Source organism: Pararge aegeria, chromosome Z, assembly GCF_905163445.1.
Source record: "Pararge aegeria chromosome Z, ilParAegt1.1, whole genome shotgun sequence".
NCBI lineage: Eukaryota > Metazoa > Arthropoda > Insecta > Lepidoptera > Nymphalidae > Pararge > Pararge aegeria.
The window spans coordinates 13382708-13400388 of record NC_053208.1 but is presented as its reverse complement, the minus strand read 5'-3'; the positions used below and the strand labels follow the sequence as shown (position 1 = coordinate 13400388).

The 17681-nt window shown below is 33.7% G+C and overlaps 1 protein-coding gene across 3 annotated transcripts; it reads left to right on the top strand.

Moving 5' to 3' along the window:
• Nucleotides 1–1070: 1070 nt before the first annotated feature.
• On the top strand, nt 1071–17319 carry LOC120636177 (transcriptional repressor CTCF-like). 3 transcript variants are annotated; one of them, XM_039907521.1, is made up of 16 exons: nt 1071–1327; nt 1452–1577; nt 2919–3031; nt 3394–3530; nt 5342–5500; nt 8222–8314; nt 9000–9079; nt 9474–9643; nt 10191–10327; nt 10856–11006; nt 11319–11485; nt 11578–11714; nt 11985–12219; nt 14591–14789; nt 15670–15785; nt 16196–17319. In XM_039907521.1, exons 3-16 carry the CDS (start codon nt 2923–2925, stop codon nt 16268–16270), a joined length of 1965 nt encoding a protein of 654 aa, XP_039763455.1. In that variant the 5' UTR covers nt 1071–1327; nt 1452–1577; nt 2919–2922; the 3' UTR covers nt 16271–17319. The 3 variants fall into 3 exon arrangements, with proteins under 3 accessions (XP_039763455.1, XP_039763457.1, XP_039763454.1); XM_039907523.1 differs by having other exon boundaries at nt 1072–1327; nt 5342–5491; nt 15667–15785; XM_039907520.1 differs by having other exon boundaries at nt 1073–1327; nt 15667–15785.
• Nucleotides 17320–17681: the final 362 nt, after the last annotated feature.

Below are 17681 nucleotides of genomic sequence, written 5' to 3'. Positions count from 1 at the left end.
TTGTTGAAATCCTCAATAATTAACTACTTTAGTCGATAATGACATTAAATTTTTTAACTCGGCATACTTCAATTCATCTACGATTGCTACATTCATACCATACCCTGTGCATCCACCAGCGCCATTGTGGAGGATTTTTGAACTGTTATTTAGCGCAACAACTGGACACTTTTTCAACTTTTCTCCCATATAAGATGACTCTCCTTACCTCTACCCTCCATATTAATGATTAGGTAACGAGTTACCTGACACTTGACAGATGAAAAAAAATATATATTCGGCTTTTTAATAACCTTAAACTTTAAACGAAAAATTAAAAATATGATAAAACAAACACGAAATACCACACCTTGTGGCAAGAATCATTTACCAATTAGGTTATATAAGTGGCTAAGTGAAAATCCATGGGATTTTCAATGGATTTTCACTTAGCCACTTATTGGTGAGAGGTAAATGTATGCCTTTAATTAAGCGTTACTTCCTTAGGCATTGCCTTTTTCGTTAGTAAAAAGGGGCATAATCTAGAGACGGACTCTAGACATTTTTACCAACCTAGTTGTTTGTATTCTCTTTGTCTCATTACTTTACAAAATAAGTATACAAGCACTACTGTACTGGATATTGAATAATAAGATTTTTTTTTTCACCGCTTCAAATTACTTGTAATTCACAATAAATTATTACATATGAATTAAAATATACTTGGCTAACGCGAGAGGCATTTTTTAAAAGAGAATCTGAGTTGTATTTCGTTATATGTTGCATGAAATGTATTTGTATAAAAAGAATTTAGTAGTTTTACGTGTATGATTTTAAAAGTTACGGTTTTGAACAACATTATTTATTAGGAACATCACTAAAACTTATGCGCTTACTTGGTTTCTAGTTTGTGTCCCTTATATATCTGTATTTGTGATAGAAAGAAAAAATAAATTTACAGTAAAATACGAGTACAGAAACTGTAGAGAGTGAGAGAGATAGTCTTATTCAAAGTTATACATATTTATTAAGTTTACCACCACGCCACACTTCTTCTTCTGCACCTCGCTGCTCAAATATTTGCCAGATCTTAGAATAAGGACCTATAATTACTCTATAATGAGCATCATCTTTCTTTTATCTTTGTCTGTCTCTTAGATATCGCTTTCCAAAACTCAGGGTTCTCGCTCTCGCATCGCATCATCGATTTGTTCGATTTCGCATGCGCAAGTCGCATCTCTTACATGCATAGTTCTCGCATCCGCCATTACGGCGTCACGATCGCTTAAAAGAATTGATTGAAACGCCCTCGTTGTGAAAAATCAGAAGCTCCTCTTGATAGTTTCAGGTATAATTATTTGTTCCTACAAAATTAGAGTCTATGTTAGCAGCAAATATAAATTATTTAACGATAATGCTAACGTGGCTCTAATTTAATGTAAAAACTGCAATATCTAGATTTTTTTTCGTAGATCGTTGATGACAACGCCGTCTGTGATCATTTTCATTGCGTTCCACGAGTGGCAGTTTGGTAAAATAGCGAAGTGTTTGTAAATTAGTGCTTTGAAGTACTTGTGCACCTATGTTCTCAAAACCAGGTAAGTACCCACCTAGCGTAATTACCAATTTATAGTTTGTATTAAGTAGATTTTAAAATGGCGGACGCCATTCGAGTTGTTGTTAACTTGTCAATAGGATAACTTATTGGGAGTTTATTAAACATTTTTACAGGCTGAATTTTCGTTAATAATTATTTAATAACCTCAAATAACTAACATTGTCATATAAATACAATAATTACTATTTGTAATTTATTTGCGTTTAAGCCTACCTCACTTACTGGAGTATTTTCATATAAAAACATAGCTGAACTAATTAAAACCGAAGTTAAAATAACAAGTATGTTCAAACAGTCTTATCAAATCGGCATGATCTTTCGAGCGACTACACACCTTCAAGTAAGCTCGAAGCGGCCTCAGTTTTTCATCATGCGGGCAAGAATGGTTTTGTTGCTATTAAAGTCTGTTTAGTATTTTCTTTGAAGGCCCAGTAACACATGTGTAACATTTTTTAATATAAATGTTAGGTCTAATGTTGAGCTTAAGTTGTAGCTATTAAGAAAGGCAAAAGGCATCATTGTTTTGTTAACACATTGTTGTTCAACATTATACACAGCAGAACATGCACCACAACACTCCACCGCAATATATTGCTCTCGCAGCAGCAACTACATCAACTGAATACAGCAGAGAATACTTCAACCTGCTTGATCAAATAGAAATTCATATATATTCATGACATTTGACCACTTTTTAAATTTGAAAATACTTTATCTTGACATTCATACAAATTAGAAAAATTGATTGGACAAGCATGTCCAATTACCTAAAGTTTTAGGGCCTGTAAGCTTGACATGCAATTCTTTTATTTAATTGGTTATAACTCACTGAAAACCAGTGTTTTAAATTGTTTGTGTTTTATGTTACAATAACTCAAACGCCTGTACAATATTTTGCAATAAGCTTGTTTTCAAAAAGAATAATAACATTTTTGGCCTTCACACACATTAATATTATTGACAATATTCTGCATACTGCCTGTGTGTGTATGTATTGAAGGGTAAAAGTATTAGTAAAAAATATTGTCAGTATTTATATTTATAAATATATCCTGTGCATCCTCTCTTGTAACTAGATGTTAGTTTCCAATTTCCATGATATTGCATTTTGGGAAGCCCATGATTAATTCTGTTTTATGAAATATATAAAGCAAATAATTAATTCTTTTATCAGGTCGATAAAGTTTAGCAACTATAATAGTTTTGTTTTATTTACATAGACCCCAGCAGTTCGTTGTCATTTTACATAGACAGTTTTGGTTATCATTACAATAAATTATGAATGAAATCATATCATATGTATAATTTATGTTAAAATTAGAAATATGCCGCCTCCTGAGAAGAAAAATCCGGCAAAATCAAAAACTATACTGCAGACTTATTTGGATTCTTTTGAACAAGAGGATGACGAGGAGCCAACAACAGTTATTGCAGGTAAGTGTGCAAAAGCCATACAATAAAAAACCAAGAGGAAAGCCAAATAATTTAGCCAGTATTTCAGCTTGTATTTGTATAATTGTCCTTGTGCCTTGTCTTTGTGATGTGTTCAAGTAAAATATACCATGGTGTGATCGCAATTAATACACATACTACCTTTATTATTATTAACTTCAATAGATATGTATTGTATACCAAATTTTTTGTCTATTTAGTCCACAGCCAACAGACAACAAAAAGAGCAATTTGTTGGTGCAACTTAGTGCAAAATATAATGATTAAAAAACCTCTTAAGTTGTTTGAAAGGATATGACATTTTTTTTGTCATGCAGGTTACTAATTTTAAATTAATGTTTTAGTTAATGGTAGTGGAGATGAAGCTGATACAGGAGTTACTTACTTTGTGGATGAAGAGGGTCGGTACTACTACCAGCAATCAGGAGACGATCAGAATCTTGTCTCTCTGCCCACGGAGAGAGATGAAGAGAATGCAGAGGTAATATGCAATTAATTCCTCTATAGCACCAAACCAAGAAATGTATTTTGTAGTAAACTTAGTTTTATCTTTCTTGTTATCTTTATTAAACAGCTGAGCCTTTGTATTTCTCAAGATAATAACAATAATAAAATATATTTCTATCCAAATTAAGAAGAACTACTCCCCAACAGTGTATGTTGTATACGTCATACATACAGTGTTATATACCATCCTTCTTTGTTTTTGTCTACCCTTCTTTTAGTGGTTGTGCTCATACTGTTAATATTTTGTCCTGTAGGCTTTGTATTTGGAGATATGACCAGTCCATTGCCATCATTTTCATTACATTTGAATTATGAAGCATTTTTGGCTTTGTCTTGAGTTTCACATGTTACATCACATGCCAGGCTATAATTACAAATTTAATAAAATGGACTCTATTGCAGTCAAGATTAAACTAGTCAAACCAATGTACTTGAGATAGAAGGACCATATTACAATAGACATTTTGAAGCAAGAGATGACACATTAATATTTTTTAAATTTATGGTGTTTTTACCTACACTTGAAGGAAATATCAAATTTATTATAGTATTTAGTTAGGTTTAAGTTTATTCCCTATTCGCCTCCAGGTGAAATGAAAGCCATGGCTTGCAAATCGAACCGTCAAGACCCTCTGGCAACGAATTTAGGATTCAAAAATGTTAGTGTCCCCACATGCTTGGCAAATAACTTCAAACAGCGAACATCAAACATTAAGCTCAAACGTCTGAATGGCCTTGCTTGTAGTTTTGTTTGTGTTTGCCAGGGTTCGGTGTCAGTGGCAAATTGTGCACAAATGAAAGGATGAAGGTCGCTGTTCGGCTCGTGTTTGGTATTTGTGACAAACAGCAAGCGTGTGCACAAACACCGAACACGAGCCGGTAACAGCGAACATACACACAAACAGGGACAACATGGCGGAGGAGTTAGTGGCAGCAATTACCTACCACTTTCCCATCCGGAACATACTAACGTTTCATAAATATAGTTCAACGGGTACATACCACGATAATATTTTTGAATTTGTCGAACTGGGTCGAAATATCGATAAATCCATTGAAGTATATTTAAGAAATGTTGATTAACAACGAAAATCTTAGTTTAAAATCTTTAATAAACTAACGTGTTCGCCAAGCATGTGGGTGCCCCGTTTGTGTTCGTTGATTGTGGTCGCTGTACTGCTCGTGTTCGGTGTTTGTGATAGCCCGTTCACAAGCTTGCTGTTTGTCATAAGCACCAAACATGCCTTTCATCCTTTCATTTGTGCACAAAAACCGCCCCCGACGCCGCGCTGAACACTAACAAACACAAACAAGGCCATCAACACGTTTGTGTTGGTTGTTTGATGTTCGCTGTTTAAAGTTGTTTGCCAAGCGTATGGAGACACCTTAACAAACAGCAAGCGTGTGAACGGGCTATTACATTTCGCGATTTCATAATCGCATTTGTAATTGCACATACATATATGTATATATTATACTCAAAAAATGAATATTATTTCGTATCGAATGTAGCAAAACTTTCTGTAAGTTGTGAATAATTTAATAAATATGGTTATTTTAAGGTATTTCCAGTAAGGTATTTCGATAAAAAGAAAAGGATTCGAAACTGTATTTTTAGAAAAGAGAACACACAGCAAAGTCACAGATAAAAATGTCATGTTTTTAAAGGCGCCAAATTCAATTTATACCTTTCATGTATAATTTGGCGATGGCATCATTTTATGTATAAATTGAATTGAAACTGGCGTTTACATTTTATGTATGATTTGAATTTATATAATTTAGATATCTCAGGAAGCGCAGATGTTAGTGGATGGAGAGGGCTATCAAACGGTGACATTTGTCCCTTCGGAAGGCGGTGGTGCTGAATTGAGTTACGTGCTGGTCATGCCTGAGGAAGTAGAAACGAAATCTGTGCTAAGCGTCGATATTAAGGTAGATAAGGTTGGTTTCTTTTGCTGGATGAACTATTTGAATGTTATAGTTATAAATAAAATAATAAATATACTACGACAATACACACATCGCCATCTAGTCCCAAAGTAAGCGTAGCTTGTGTTATGGGTACTAAGTTAACTGATGAATATTTTTAATGAATAATATACATAAATACAATTATCCATATATATTATATAAAAATCAGGATCAATGGATTTTTTAAAAATTTAAATGAACTCAAATTGTAAAATATGCACCTTTATTATACGTAATTCATTTTATTAAAGCTACTTTTTTTTTTTTTTAAAAGGCCCTTAATTTTATCAAATAATACTTGTCTCAATTTATTTAGCGAGTTTCGTGGCCGCAAAGCCCGCGTGATTATTGATTTTGGCTCGTTGAAGCGTCGAAGGACTTGGCCAACGGTGAATGTAAAGCGTTATTAGTAACCAGATTCTTCTTCGTTAGCGAATCCAAGTATAAAAAATCAAGATGTAGCAAAACATATACTTATTAAAATTATCTAACAATAATAATAATTGTTTTTATTTGTTTATACTACAATTTTTAAATTGTAAATTGATTCAGTAAATCAATTTTAATTGTCTTTCAGGCTGGCCCCACACAATGTTCACTCTCTGAATTCATAATCTTAAATTCTTCTTGCGTGAGAAAGGATAACTTTTATGGAAAAGGAATTAATAGTAATCGCAATGCTCTTGGCTCATAAAATAATTCATAATCTGATTCCTGAATGTGTGAGTTGGTCTATTCAAATGTATGGAAATACGCGCGTTCTAATATCATAATCTTAAATATTTCTAACCAGTACTCAGCACGTCAGTATCATTCTTACAGATTGATCTGAGAAATTCGTTATCTGAAAAAGTCCGAAGTGTGGGCATTCTGGAATCATAACATGAATTCAGAGACATTATGGCTTTGTGAGGCCAGCGTTAGGATTGATTTCTGAACTTTAATTATTTTTATTCTATTTGAAATCTCTATTTAATTTACTTATACTTACCGCTCAAGTGTTCTTATTTTAAAACTACAGTACATTTCAACAGTATTGAGCCAAAAGATAACAAATATGGTGGCACTGATCAGATCACTTTATTTAAACATGACCTCCAGTGCTATTGCTGAACTATCGAACGAATGAACTTAGAAGCAAAGAAGGATAATTTCGTTCTACTTGCAAACCATATATATACACACATTATTTCTTAATCTATCTGAATTTCAAACATTCAACAAAGTAATGATTTGAATAATCAATATATTATCCAAATATTTTGTAAGGGACTAGCTGTCTGTTTTTTAAGCATCCCGTAGAGACAGTTTATTTGAGAGACGTGTGGCATTCAATTTAGGTGAAACGATACACCCGAATATGTCCGATTGGAATGAAATAAAAAAATATTACTGCTATAAATGCCCTTATTGAAAATATATTTCTTGTAATAATAATTAATACAGCTGTCCTAATGTAACCCTTTTTGGTTTCCACCGGCGATGTAATAAAATTTTAGAATTCAAAAGTTGCTAATTTGATTTAACTAGTATAGTTAGGTACATTCGCTCGCAGACCTTTTTGTCAGAGTCAAAATGTTGCTACTTTCAGTGCAATTTTCTTATATAACTTCTTTGAAAATATATTATAACTACGGACGGTTAAACCCTTGTGCAATACTTTCGGACTATATTTAGTACAAAAAAAAAATCTTTCGTCTTTTATTATAGACTAGCTTCTGCCCGTGACTGCGTGGACTTCAGAATTGGGTCGCATCATAAAGCATCGCTCGTTAACAACTTTTAACACTACAACGGGAGTTTTATGAGAGATCGGTATAGAAAGTACATGTCCTATTCCATAGCATACAAAATTACAAAGCCCGCGCCTGAACTCGTAAACAATTTTCAATATTCCCTTGGAAACTACTGAAGTGATGAAGATTAAAGGTAGCCTATGTTCTTTTCCATGTTAAAGGCTACATGCCAAATTTCATCCAAATCCGTTCAGCCGTTTTTGCGTGATTTGAGTTACAAACATCCACACTTTCACATTTATAATATTAGTAGGATAAAAAAGTATAGATAATATAAAAAGAAATAAAGATCTTTATATAATTTAATAAAGAACTTAAATTTTTAATTAAATAAATATATTAAAAATTTAAGTTCTTATAATGATGATAATTATTAATTCCGGAGTTAAGTATTCTACCTAGCCGCATTATGTCGCCTCTTATGATGTGCTCGTTGCATTTTCTGCACGAGCCGCGCTTCGGAGCCTATTCGGTACAAACAAACAAAATCTATACTCTTGAATATTAAATGTAAAAGTATAGTAACAAAATGTATAAATACAAAAATCGTGGTCCAAGAAGAATACCAAATAGTCGGTCCAAATAATAACAATCCAAATTGTAAAGCAAAGACAAATCCGATATAGGTACAGCGAAGTAGTTGGAAATAAAAATCATGAGAGAGTACCCGAGACGTACACCCATGGAGCAAAGTTACGAAACGAATGCCCAATGAACGCAAACTGGCCATGCCCTATCATAATTTACCTATTGATGGGTTGTTTATTTTCTTTTAAAAAAAACATAATAATTCCAACTAACAAATATATTTTAATTTAATTTTGATTGTAAATTAAATTCTGTTTTAAAGATCTGCACTCCAGTTTAAATTAAATGACTCCTATTTTAAACTTAGGATGAAGATAAAAGCTGCGATGTATACACGTTTGAGGATGAAGAAGACGATGACGCTGCTGACGAAATTTCCGACGATCCAGATGACGCAAAGGTAGTGAACAAGTTGTTGGTGAATGTATAAAACATGTTGACAATAATTTTTAAAATAGTGATGTTGGATTTTACTTTCTTTTCAATAGAAGACTAGTGTCACTTTCGCCTGCATCAACCAATGACTTATACCGTAAAACTTACTTATCTAAGAATCTGCTCTAAGGTTATAATAATGCATAGATACATTTAAGAAATGTAATAAAAACAGCATCCTTATTAATTATTTAATATTACAAGACATACAAACACTATTTACTGTTTTAAATATCAATTTAAACAAAAGATACAAAATTCGTGAGTATTAGACAAATCTGTACGGTGTAATTACTTTTCACTCCGTAATATCTCAGTGGATTTTGATTATAGAAAATAAGGAACTTCCACAATACCCTCTCAGGCAAGAATTGTTATGATAATGGAGGATCCTCATATGTTTAATATTCCACTTAAATTAAAAAAATAAGAAATACTTACTTTTATTGGGGTCCATTGTACGAACTGAAAGAAAATGGAAATGAAAAGTTTATTTGAACATACATTAGGTAAATATTGTTATAAGTCAAAACAGAATAAATATATGAATATTGACACATAATGCACTGGAATAACCTATCGTCCTTTGGAATCTGTGTGTTGAATGCTTTACATACTTTGAAATAGTTTATATTTTTTTTTGTTCTCAGAATAAACCACCTTCGAAGCGCAGTAAGAATATTCGGCCGCATTTCACTTGCAATTTTTGTTCGTACACAAGTCACAGACGGTAAGCAAATTATAGCTAAATTTAAACATTAAGTAAGACATAAATGTCTTACTTAATGTTTAAATTTGAGATGGTGATAACTTCCACCAACCTTTCGCCAACTTAAACCTAAAGCTACGAGGGTTCCAAACGCGCCCTGGTCTATGAACAACCCACAACAAACTTAGCCGGGTAATTTTTTTTTTATCACCATTTCACAGTAAATTTATATTAAGCTATGAAGCTAGAGCAATTCACGCCCAAGCTTTTTTATCGTTTAAGTAATCCTTAATGTTCTCATGGGCTGTATCAATCCGCACTAGGCCAGCCTGTTTAACTAGGACCAAAACAAGACCCGTGTCCTATAGTGGGCCGTTAATGAGTTCGTAATGATGATCTCCTGTTCTATATACAGGTACCTCTTGCTGCGCCACATGAAGACTCATTCGGAAGAGCGTCCGCACAAGTGTGGGGTTTGTGAACGTGGCTTTAAGACAGTGGCATCATTGCAGAACCATGTGAACATGCACAATGGTATAAAACCACATGTGTGCAAATACTGCAAAAGCCCGTTCACTACATCAGGTAAGTGCGTTTTCACAGAAGCTTTTTGAGTTATTTCTGTAGCTCTAATAAAAAAACCGATTATAGTTTTGTCTGTGGGTATGTGCCTAAAACAGTTGTTAGACGCCAGTTAAATGTAACCTCCTACTACTAAAAAGTCAATTTTAAAGGTGAAGGTATGAGATATACGCAGTAATTTTATTGTCTTATAAGTGACACAGTTAATCATTCTAATGTCAAAAACTAATAGACATTTAAAAAAAATACCTAAAGTTAATTATTAGTTAGGGGTGTAAGAAGCATCTTATATTTAGTCTTCGGCGCGGTGCGTTTGCGGTATCAATTCAATTAATTGCGTTTGTTTCATATCGCACAAACACCATACAATGTTTAAATTTTTACACTAATCTTGAATTATAGTTCGAATATTTCTTAGAGTTACTGTAGATTGACAGCCCCTTTAATCTAACCGTATTCAAGGGGCTGTCAAAGTTTGCCTGTAAAATATGTGTTCAGTGCATTTTTACTCTTGACTGCCCTTTTTAATGCATTTATTTCAACTTGACAGGGGAACTAGTTCGCCACGTTCGCTACCGCCACACACACGAAAAGCCCCACAAATGCAGCGAGTGTGACTACGCATCAGTTGAGTTATCCAAACTGAGGCGCCATTTGCGTTGCCACACTGGTGAAAGACCGTACCAGGTAAATAAACCAACCATTGAAGCGATTAGATTGACTAATTGTAAAGAAGGATGACAGAGTTTTAATGAGGCTGGCACCATGCTAGTTATACCATGAAAGTTCTACCGCCATGCTTAATTCTGCCGTTCGAAGCTGAACCCAATCCTCCTGGTGTAATAAAACCTGCACATAGAGCACTTTGTTGGATGTATTCCTTGGATGTCCTTGGAAGTGTCCACTAACGATCAGGTGGGCAACCTGCATCTGGTCCGATAATTGCTTCTATATAAAACCCCTACATGTGCATATATATATAGGGATCTTCTTCAGACTTTTTGGCGTATATAAAGCGATATAGCTGCCTATTATAGAGGGTAAAATCTATCTTATTACTGTTTGTTTTTGTTTGCTTAAAAACAACAGACATATCATAAAATTGTATACATTAGAATACCTACATAAGATTGGGACTTATGATGTTACTACTCGCTACTAAGCCGGGCGGCTTAAGATGTATTCAACTCATTTTTTAATTTTCTTTTATTGCAGTGCCCCCATTGCACGTACGCGTCCCAGGACACGTTCAAGTTGAAACGTCACATGCGGACGCACACTGGCGAAAAACCCTACAAGTGCGACAGTTGCAACATGTGCTTCACACAGTCGAACTCTCTCAAGGCTCACAAACTAATACACAATGGTACTTTCAGCTCATCACCTTCATTCATTTAATAGTTTTAAATGACAATGTGAGATGGTGATAACAAAAAATCGGCAAAGTTGGTTGTGGGCTTCTTCTTAGACCCGGGCGCGTTTAGAACCCTTACGAATTACGAATTTAGTTATCGCCATCAACTCACTTCTATGTTATATTTTACATGTAAAGTTTGCATCAAAAGTGCCATAAATGTGCCTATTTGAATAAAGTAATATTTGCCTTTGACTTTATTTTACTTTTCCATTTTTAAAGGTCGTATTTGTTGTATATATATTCTTTATTTTTCTCTTGTAGTGTCAGAAAAGCCTGTGTTCCCGTGTGAGCTTTGTCCGACGAAATGTGGCCGAAAAACTGATCTACGAATCCACGTGCAAAAACTTCACACTTCCAATAAACCGCACAAATGCAAAAGATGTGGCAAATCGTTCCCAGATCGTTATTCATGTAAAATTCATAACAAGGTGAGTACATTTGCGACAAGATAATTGGTAATTGCAAATTCATGAATACAGTTCTGCTTTTTCTTACTCAAGGAAACATATTTCTCTTACAGACCCACGAGGGTGAGAAGTGTTTCAAATGCGAGCTCTGTCCGTATGCTTCCACTACACTACGTCATCTCAAATCCCACATGCTCAAGCACACTGATGAAAAACCTTTTGTCTGTGACCAGTGTGACCAATCCTTTCGGTAACTACAAGTGCACTTGCATACATATCCCTTTTGTTGTTCATAGATATACAAATTTATTTAAAATTTAAGTTTTAACAAAAAAAACAAACACCAAAAAATAACTCCCGATTTGTTATTGTCTTATAAGAGTCAAATTTGGTAAATTTTTGATTTGCAATCATATATAAGTAATTATTAATATTATTGTAGGAAACGTTGTCTTGTAAAATTTTCAGATGCTACGTTTAAATGTGTATAAAATATTTACTATACAAAAAAAAATTCTAGGCAAAAGCAACTATTGCGACGTCATCAAAACCTGTATCACAATCCGAACTACGAACCAAAGCCGCCAAAGGAGAAAACTCACACTTGCCACGAATGCCAGCGAACATTCGCTCATAAGGGCAATCTGATCCGTCATCTGGCTATACATGATCCTGACTCAGGCCACCTTGAGAGGGCGCTGGCACTTAAATTGGGGCGGCAGAAGAAAATCAAGTTTGTGAATGGAAATGCTAAGGTAAATGTCCCTTCTATATTTATTTTATTGATTCACTTTAAACATGCAATCATTTGCACACAACACATAAAAACAATGTAAAACAATCTATTTAAAACATATCAAGTTTGTCTAACACATTCTATCTTTTTGATTTTACCGTGTAGGTGCTTATTTTTTTTTATTCCACTGATATTATGTATTACTAGCCAAGCTCACTAAACCCTCCATTTTTAAATTAAGCTCAGAGTTCAGGGTACCTTTATTTTCGTCATTTATATAAATAATGTTTCATCAACATTTCATTAGCCAAATCGAACGTGATTACAAACTATTCAATTTGGATTTATTGAAATTGTTAAAAAAAAAAATCTGAAATTACTATTCTTTTTATATATGGCTTGCTTTTTAAATTTGTTTTTTATATTTTTTCTTGTATTATATATCCTATAGATATGATTTATGTTTGCTTTGCGATTTAACCCAATAACTAAATCAGGAAGTGTGCATGAAACCTGACCTTGATTGTTGACACCGAGGATATTTTTTTGTAGTAGAAGAGCTTTTTGTGATAGCTCGTCCAGGAGTACTATCGCCATGCTTATTTCTGCCGCTAAACAACATTGTTGCAATGCTGTGTTCCGGTCTGAAGGGCAAGTTTGCCGGTGTAATTACAGGCACATACAATAACGCCTTAAATTGATGGACACGTGCCCCTTGCATGCCCTGTAAAGTGTTGCTCTGTTAATTGGCGATGTTTTTCGTTGTTTTTCGATTGTGCTATTTGCTTGGTCCGTCAATTATTACTATTTAAAAAAAACTCGTAATAATATGAGGAATGTTCAGAGTCGTAAGTACATTTGCGAAATTATGTGATAAATATTTGTTTTTATTTGCGAAAATACCTGTTAAAACATATTTGAAGTAAAACGCGCGACTAGGGAGTAACTCAGATTTTTTTCTCTGACGGAAGTAACGCTTACGTCAGACGTCTGTGTAGTTTCCGCTATGTAAAAATAATAATTGGGATTGGTCGAAAGTATATGCCATATACTCCACGCCGCTCCTTGACTTATTAGCTAGTGGCAAATATCATAATCAATTAGGTTTATTTCTTTCCAATATTTTCAGTGTGAGACTGCCTATCTAGCAATTATTTGATCAAAGTTGGTATAGCTAAGTTTTTCATACACAATCCTTAGACTCCTCTATACAACGTGCAAATTACGAAATACTGTTGAAGGGTGCATATGTATATTTCATAAGGAATCACCCGGTAAAATTATTTAATCAAAAGAAGCATGTTTATTTTCCATACAAATTAATTCAAAATATTCTAAGTGCTTAGTTATGACAACCTAAAGATAAAAGACCGTGCAAAGTATATATAGTCACTTTATTAGTAATTTTCATTGTGCATGTGATGTGAGGGCTGTATCTGATTTCTTACAGTAAAACTATGGCAGTGGTTTACTCAAAAACTATTAGCTTTTCGGTTTCACAGATAAGTCTCAGTGACAATAAATAATGTAGCTCCAAAGCTAGTGAAGTAATATTTCGGTTTTTTACACATCATATAAATATTAGCTAAGCTATTATTTTCATGCCACGCGAAGTCATTCATTATCACTAGTTCTGCCTTGGAATTTACCTGACCTGAAGGTAGGCGGTTGGCGGTAGAATATGTGATATCCTAAATACAGTTATAACTAGTTAGGAGTCAGATACTTACCCACACCATGGCCAAATTAGGACTTTTTACTTATATATATATATATATATATATATATATAAAAATGACGTGTAGAACTTGTATTACATACTTTATACACACTCTACATCTGATAATAAGACTGAGGATTATTTTCGATGCACTTTCCATATATACTCCATTAAATTTGGTATAAGCTGTGCTAATGTCACGCCACGCGACGCGACGCCACACGACGTCACTAATAGTAATTGCCCATAAAACAACTGCAACTGCTGCACGATGTATTTACTGCTGCGCGGTGTATTTATAGTGGAGTGAAAAAATATTTTACAAAATATTGAGAATTGATAGACATCAACTTTATATGTCCATTTAAAAACAATGTAAGATGGTAGAAAGTTTACCTGTTAGGGGTATGGTAGTTATTTTAAACCGTTTATTTATTTATTTTATAGCTAATCAGTTTCTATGCGAAATCGTACCGAAACGCTAAATCGCTCTGCGTCACATCTTTGTCGGTCGGGTGGTAACTAGCAATGATTAGGTATTATATTCCTTATATACCCCTGCTTGGAATCGAGCTCCTGCTTATAAGACAATCGCGCTCGCCACTACGATATTGAGGTCGACATGGTGATCTGGTAAGCTGGTTGATAACGCGTTAAATCTGTGTTACAGACCGATGAATCCGATAATGACAATGAGGAAATAATGAAATTGGATTTGGGTGACAATCAACTGGAGCGCGGCGAATTGCTGACGGTGGCGGACGGTGATGGGCAGCAATATGTTGTGTTGGAGGTTATCCAGGCGGACGACACTGACGATCAGCAGCTCATCATCCCCTCCAACGAATACATCGTGGAAGAGGAAGAAGGTAAAGAAATTAGTATACTCTGTCTTATCAAAACTGTCTATATTGTAACAGTTATTTATGCAACTGTTACGTAATGAGAAATGACTCATTAAGCATATTAAGATTTTGTCTATATTTCAAATCCATACCTATTTGTACAAAAACAAACTATTCAAGACAAAAGTTAATGAAACTTATTATTATACTATGTTAAGCATCCTTCAGACAAGACATGCGTGGTCCAAGCATATGCCACACTGGATGTTGACACAATAAAATATTCAAATACACCGCCACTTTCAGTGGGAGTTATAATATAATTTATTTACCTTTGTACTATGTGAACTTTTTGTGTTTTTACCATAATAGAGAAATTATAATTATATTTTATTATTATTATATTATATTATTACCATATTGCATTGCCACGCACCACGATTCCAAGTTCTATAAAAATTATAATCCATAATCAAATAGGTTCATTAACGATTATACACGACCTTCTCCCTACTGTGTGCTGTCAAAATTATCATCCTAAATTAGACAAAGCTTAGATAGACAATCTTATATTTGATTGAAGTATGTTTAAAAAAAAGACACGAAGATAAGAAAAAACACGATAAATTTTATGTTACCTAGCGATCCTGGCTGACGTAGTCCTTCCCTGTAGAGTAGCGTTACCTATCGGTAGCCGTTTATATGATTTAATTTTTTTTTAAGTTATGTTTTATAAAATAATTTCTAATTTTCCGCAATAACCTTTCACGAAGTATTAGAAGTCATTCCAAGGTTAGGGAATATTGTTTTCCAAAAAGTTTGTCGCGTCTGGCGAAATTATTTAATAATACTCAACTCGTATGTTTGTCAGTTGGTCTTAGTAATTGTAATATTGTTTTAGAAGAAGAAGAAGAAGACGAAGAAATGGATAAGAAAGAAATTTTACAGCAAATAAATGAGAGAGCTTTGGAGAAATCAATCAAACTTGAAAAAGATGTTGATACCTGCTTTGGTTTTGATGTAAGTATAGATGATATTTTTATTAAAAAAAAAAATATGTGTTTGTTGTGGGCAGTTAGTTTATGATAATATTAGTAAGGTATGACTTAGACCTAGCAGCAATTTATGCGGATTTTTTTAGAATTGTTTAAATACTTTTTCCGATTTAGGTCTTTTGACTTTCAGAGTAAGTAATTAAACAAAATAGCTAGTATGTAATTAATCTCAGGGGAAATCAGAAATTCTACGACGAGTCGCGTCAACGAGCGTACGGACGAGGCGCTTCCGAGAAATCATATATCTTATATCTTAAATTATGCAGTTAGCATAGTTTTTATGAATAATATATTCCAATAGCTCCATATTGAGTATATTCAGTAAGTCATCTGAAACTGACCATGTCACTTAACAATATTTTCTTGGTTTTTCAGGAGGATGACGATGGTGATGAGGAAGAAGTGGAAATTAATTACAAAGATAAAGTTGAATTGCATAATATGACTTAGTTACCTCACTTATTTGGTAAAGAATATATTTATGTGAACAATTTGCTGCAAAGTAAAGTTAACATTTACTTGTCAGATCTGCTTATATAAGAGATATGAGAAACTGTTTGGAGTGACTCCACTATGTTATTTTTCCAGTGAAAAAAAAACACATAGAATTCAGTTTTACAATTCATTTCTTGAAATAGATTAAAGTTTAACTTTAAAGAACAGCTAAATACATGGTACCAATGAACAGGTACATTGTAATTTGGCGACAAATTAGTAGACCAATGAAATAACAAAGATATAAAATTATCCCAGCAACACTCAATGAATATGATATGATATGATAGAAATGTGACATAGATGGATCAAGTTTAAAATGTCGAATTGAGTTTGAATTGTATGTAATATGCTCCGTGTTTTGAACTTTGCAGCAATAAACTCACTTAGGACTACTAGCGTAAGAATATTTATCTATTCACCTAAGTCATTTAACGCTTAATCTCATTTACGCTGGATTTAGACCTAATTGTTAACATCAACAGCCTCATTCATGCCTTCAATGCTCTTTGTATGGGTGTGCGACCGCATTAGGCTAAACCGTAAATGAAGGAAAATAGTCTTCTATGGATAATTAAAACACCTATTTTGCAACCATTACCACAACAAGAATCTTGCACTTGCTTGTGAAATCTTGAATTATAAAGACAGTACTGGGGATTTATCTATTTGAGTTCTTGGTATGTTAAATTAAATAGATATGTTGGCAATTTTCTATATGACATATAGAAAATTGCCAGAAATTACATTCTTGAAAAATCCTCCTTTGTTACCTATAGGGAAGCGTTTAGTATGATGTTCAGTTTATTCATAAAGTTCATTCCCATAAAAATAACGCTAACTCAATGTCACACATGTGTGTGCATTGGTACGTATATAGTCCATGTTGGAAATCTTGACGCTCGACCCTACACCAATAAGTATCTGTTTTCCTGGACTATAGTCGTAAAAATGGCCCGTTTTGACATTTGTGCAAGACCATAGAATGTAACTTGGAACGAAACTGAAAGAACAATAAAATAAAATTCAATTTCATACAGTATTTTAAAAAATACGTAAATTTTTTTGGGACGTTAAATAATATGAAAGAATATATCGCGTGTATTTTTTTTGCGCTTACTTTATAGTAGCATGCAATTATAATTGTTGCGAAACGTTTCGAAAACAGTTACGTTCTCAGTGTTTTTTTTTATTATTCTAGAGTTGTAACCATTTTTTTTACTGAATATCGAAATTAAATATTGTGTAGTAATCTTTACTGCACACAATAAATAAAATTTTGAATTAACGACACTGGGTTCTAAATAATGAGTCTAGAGTTGATGTATCTGACCAAGCGGCACATGACTGAAGCGTCCCCGCGCGC

What these genes read in the sequence shown, in the direction of transcription:
- LOC120636177 (XM_039907520.1), top strand. Translation starts at nt 2,923, where the DNA reads ATGCCGCCTCCTGAGAAGAAAAATCCGGCAAAATCAAAAACTATACTG. An exon ending in CTGGTGAAAGACCGTACCAG is followed by an intron (nt 10,328 to 10,855) that starts GTAAATAAACCA and finishes CTTTTATTGCAG; the next exon opens with TGCCCCCATTGCACGTACGC. An exon ending in CATGTAAAATTCATAACAAG is followed by an intron (nt 11,486 to 11,577) that starts GTGAGTACATTT and finishes TTTCTCTTACAG; the next exon opens with ACCCACGAGGGTGAGAAGTG.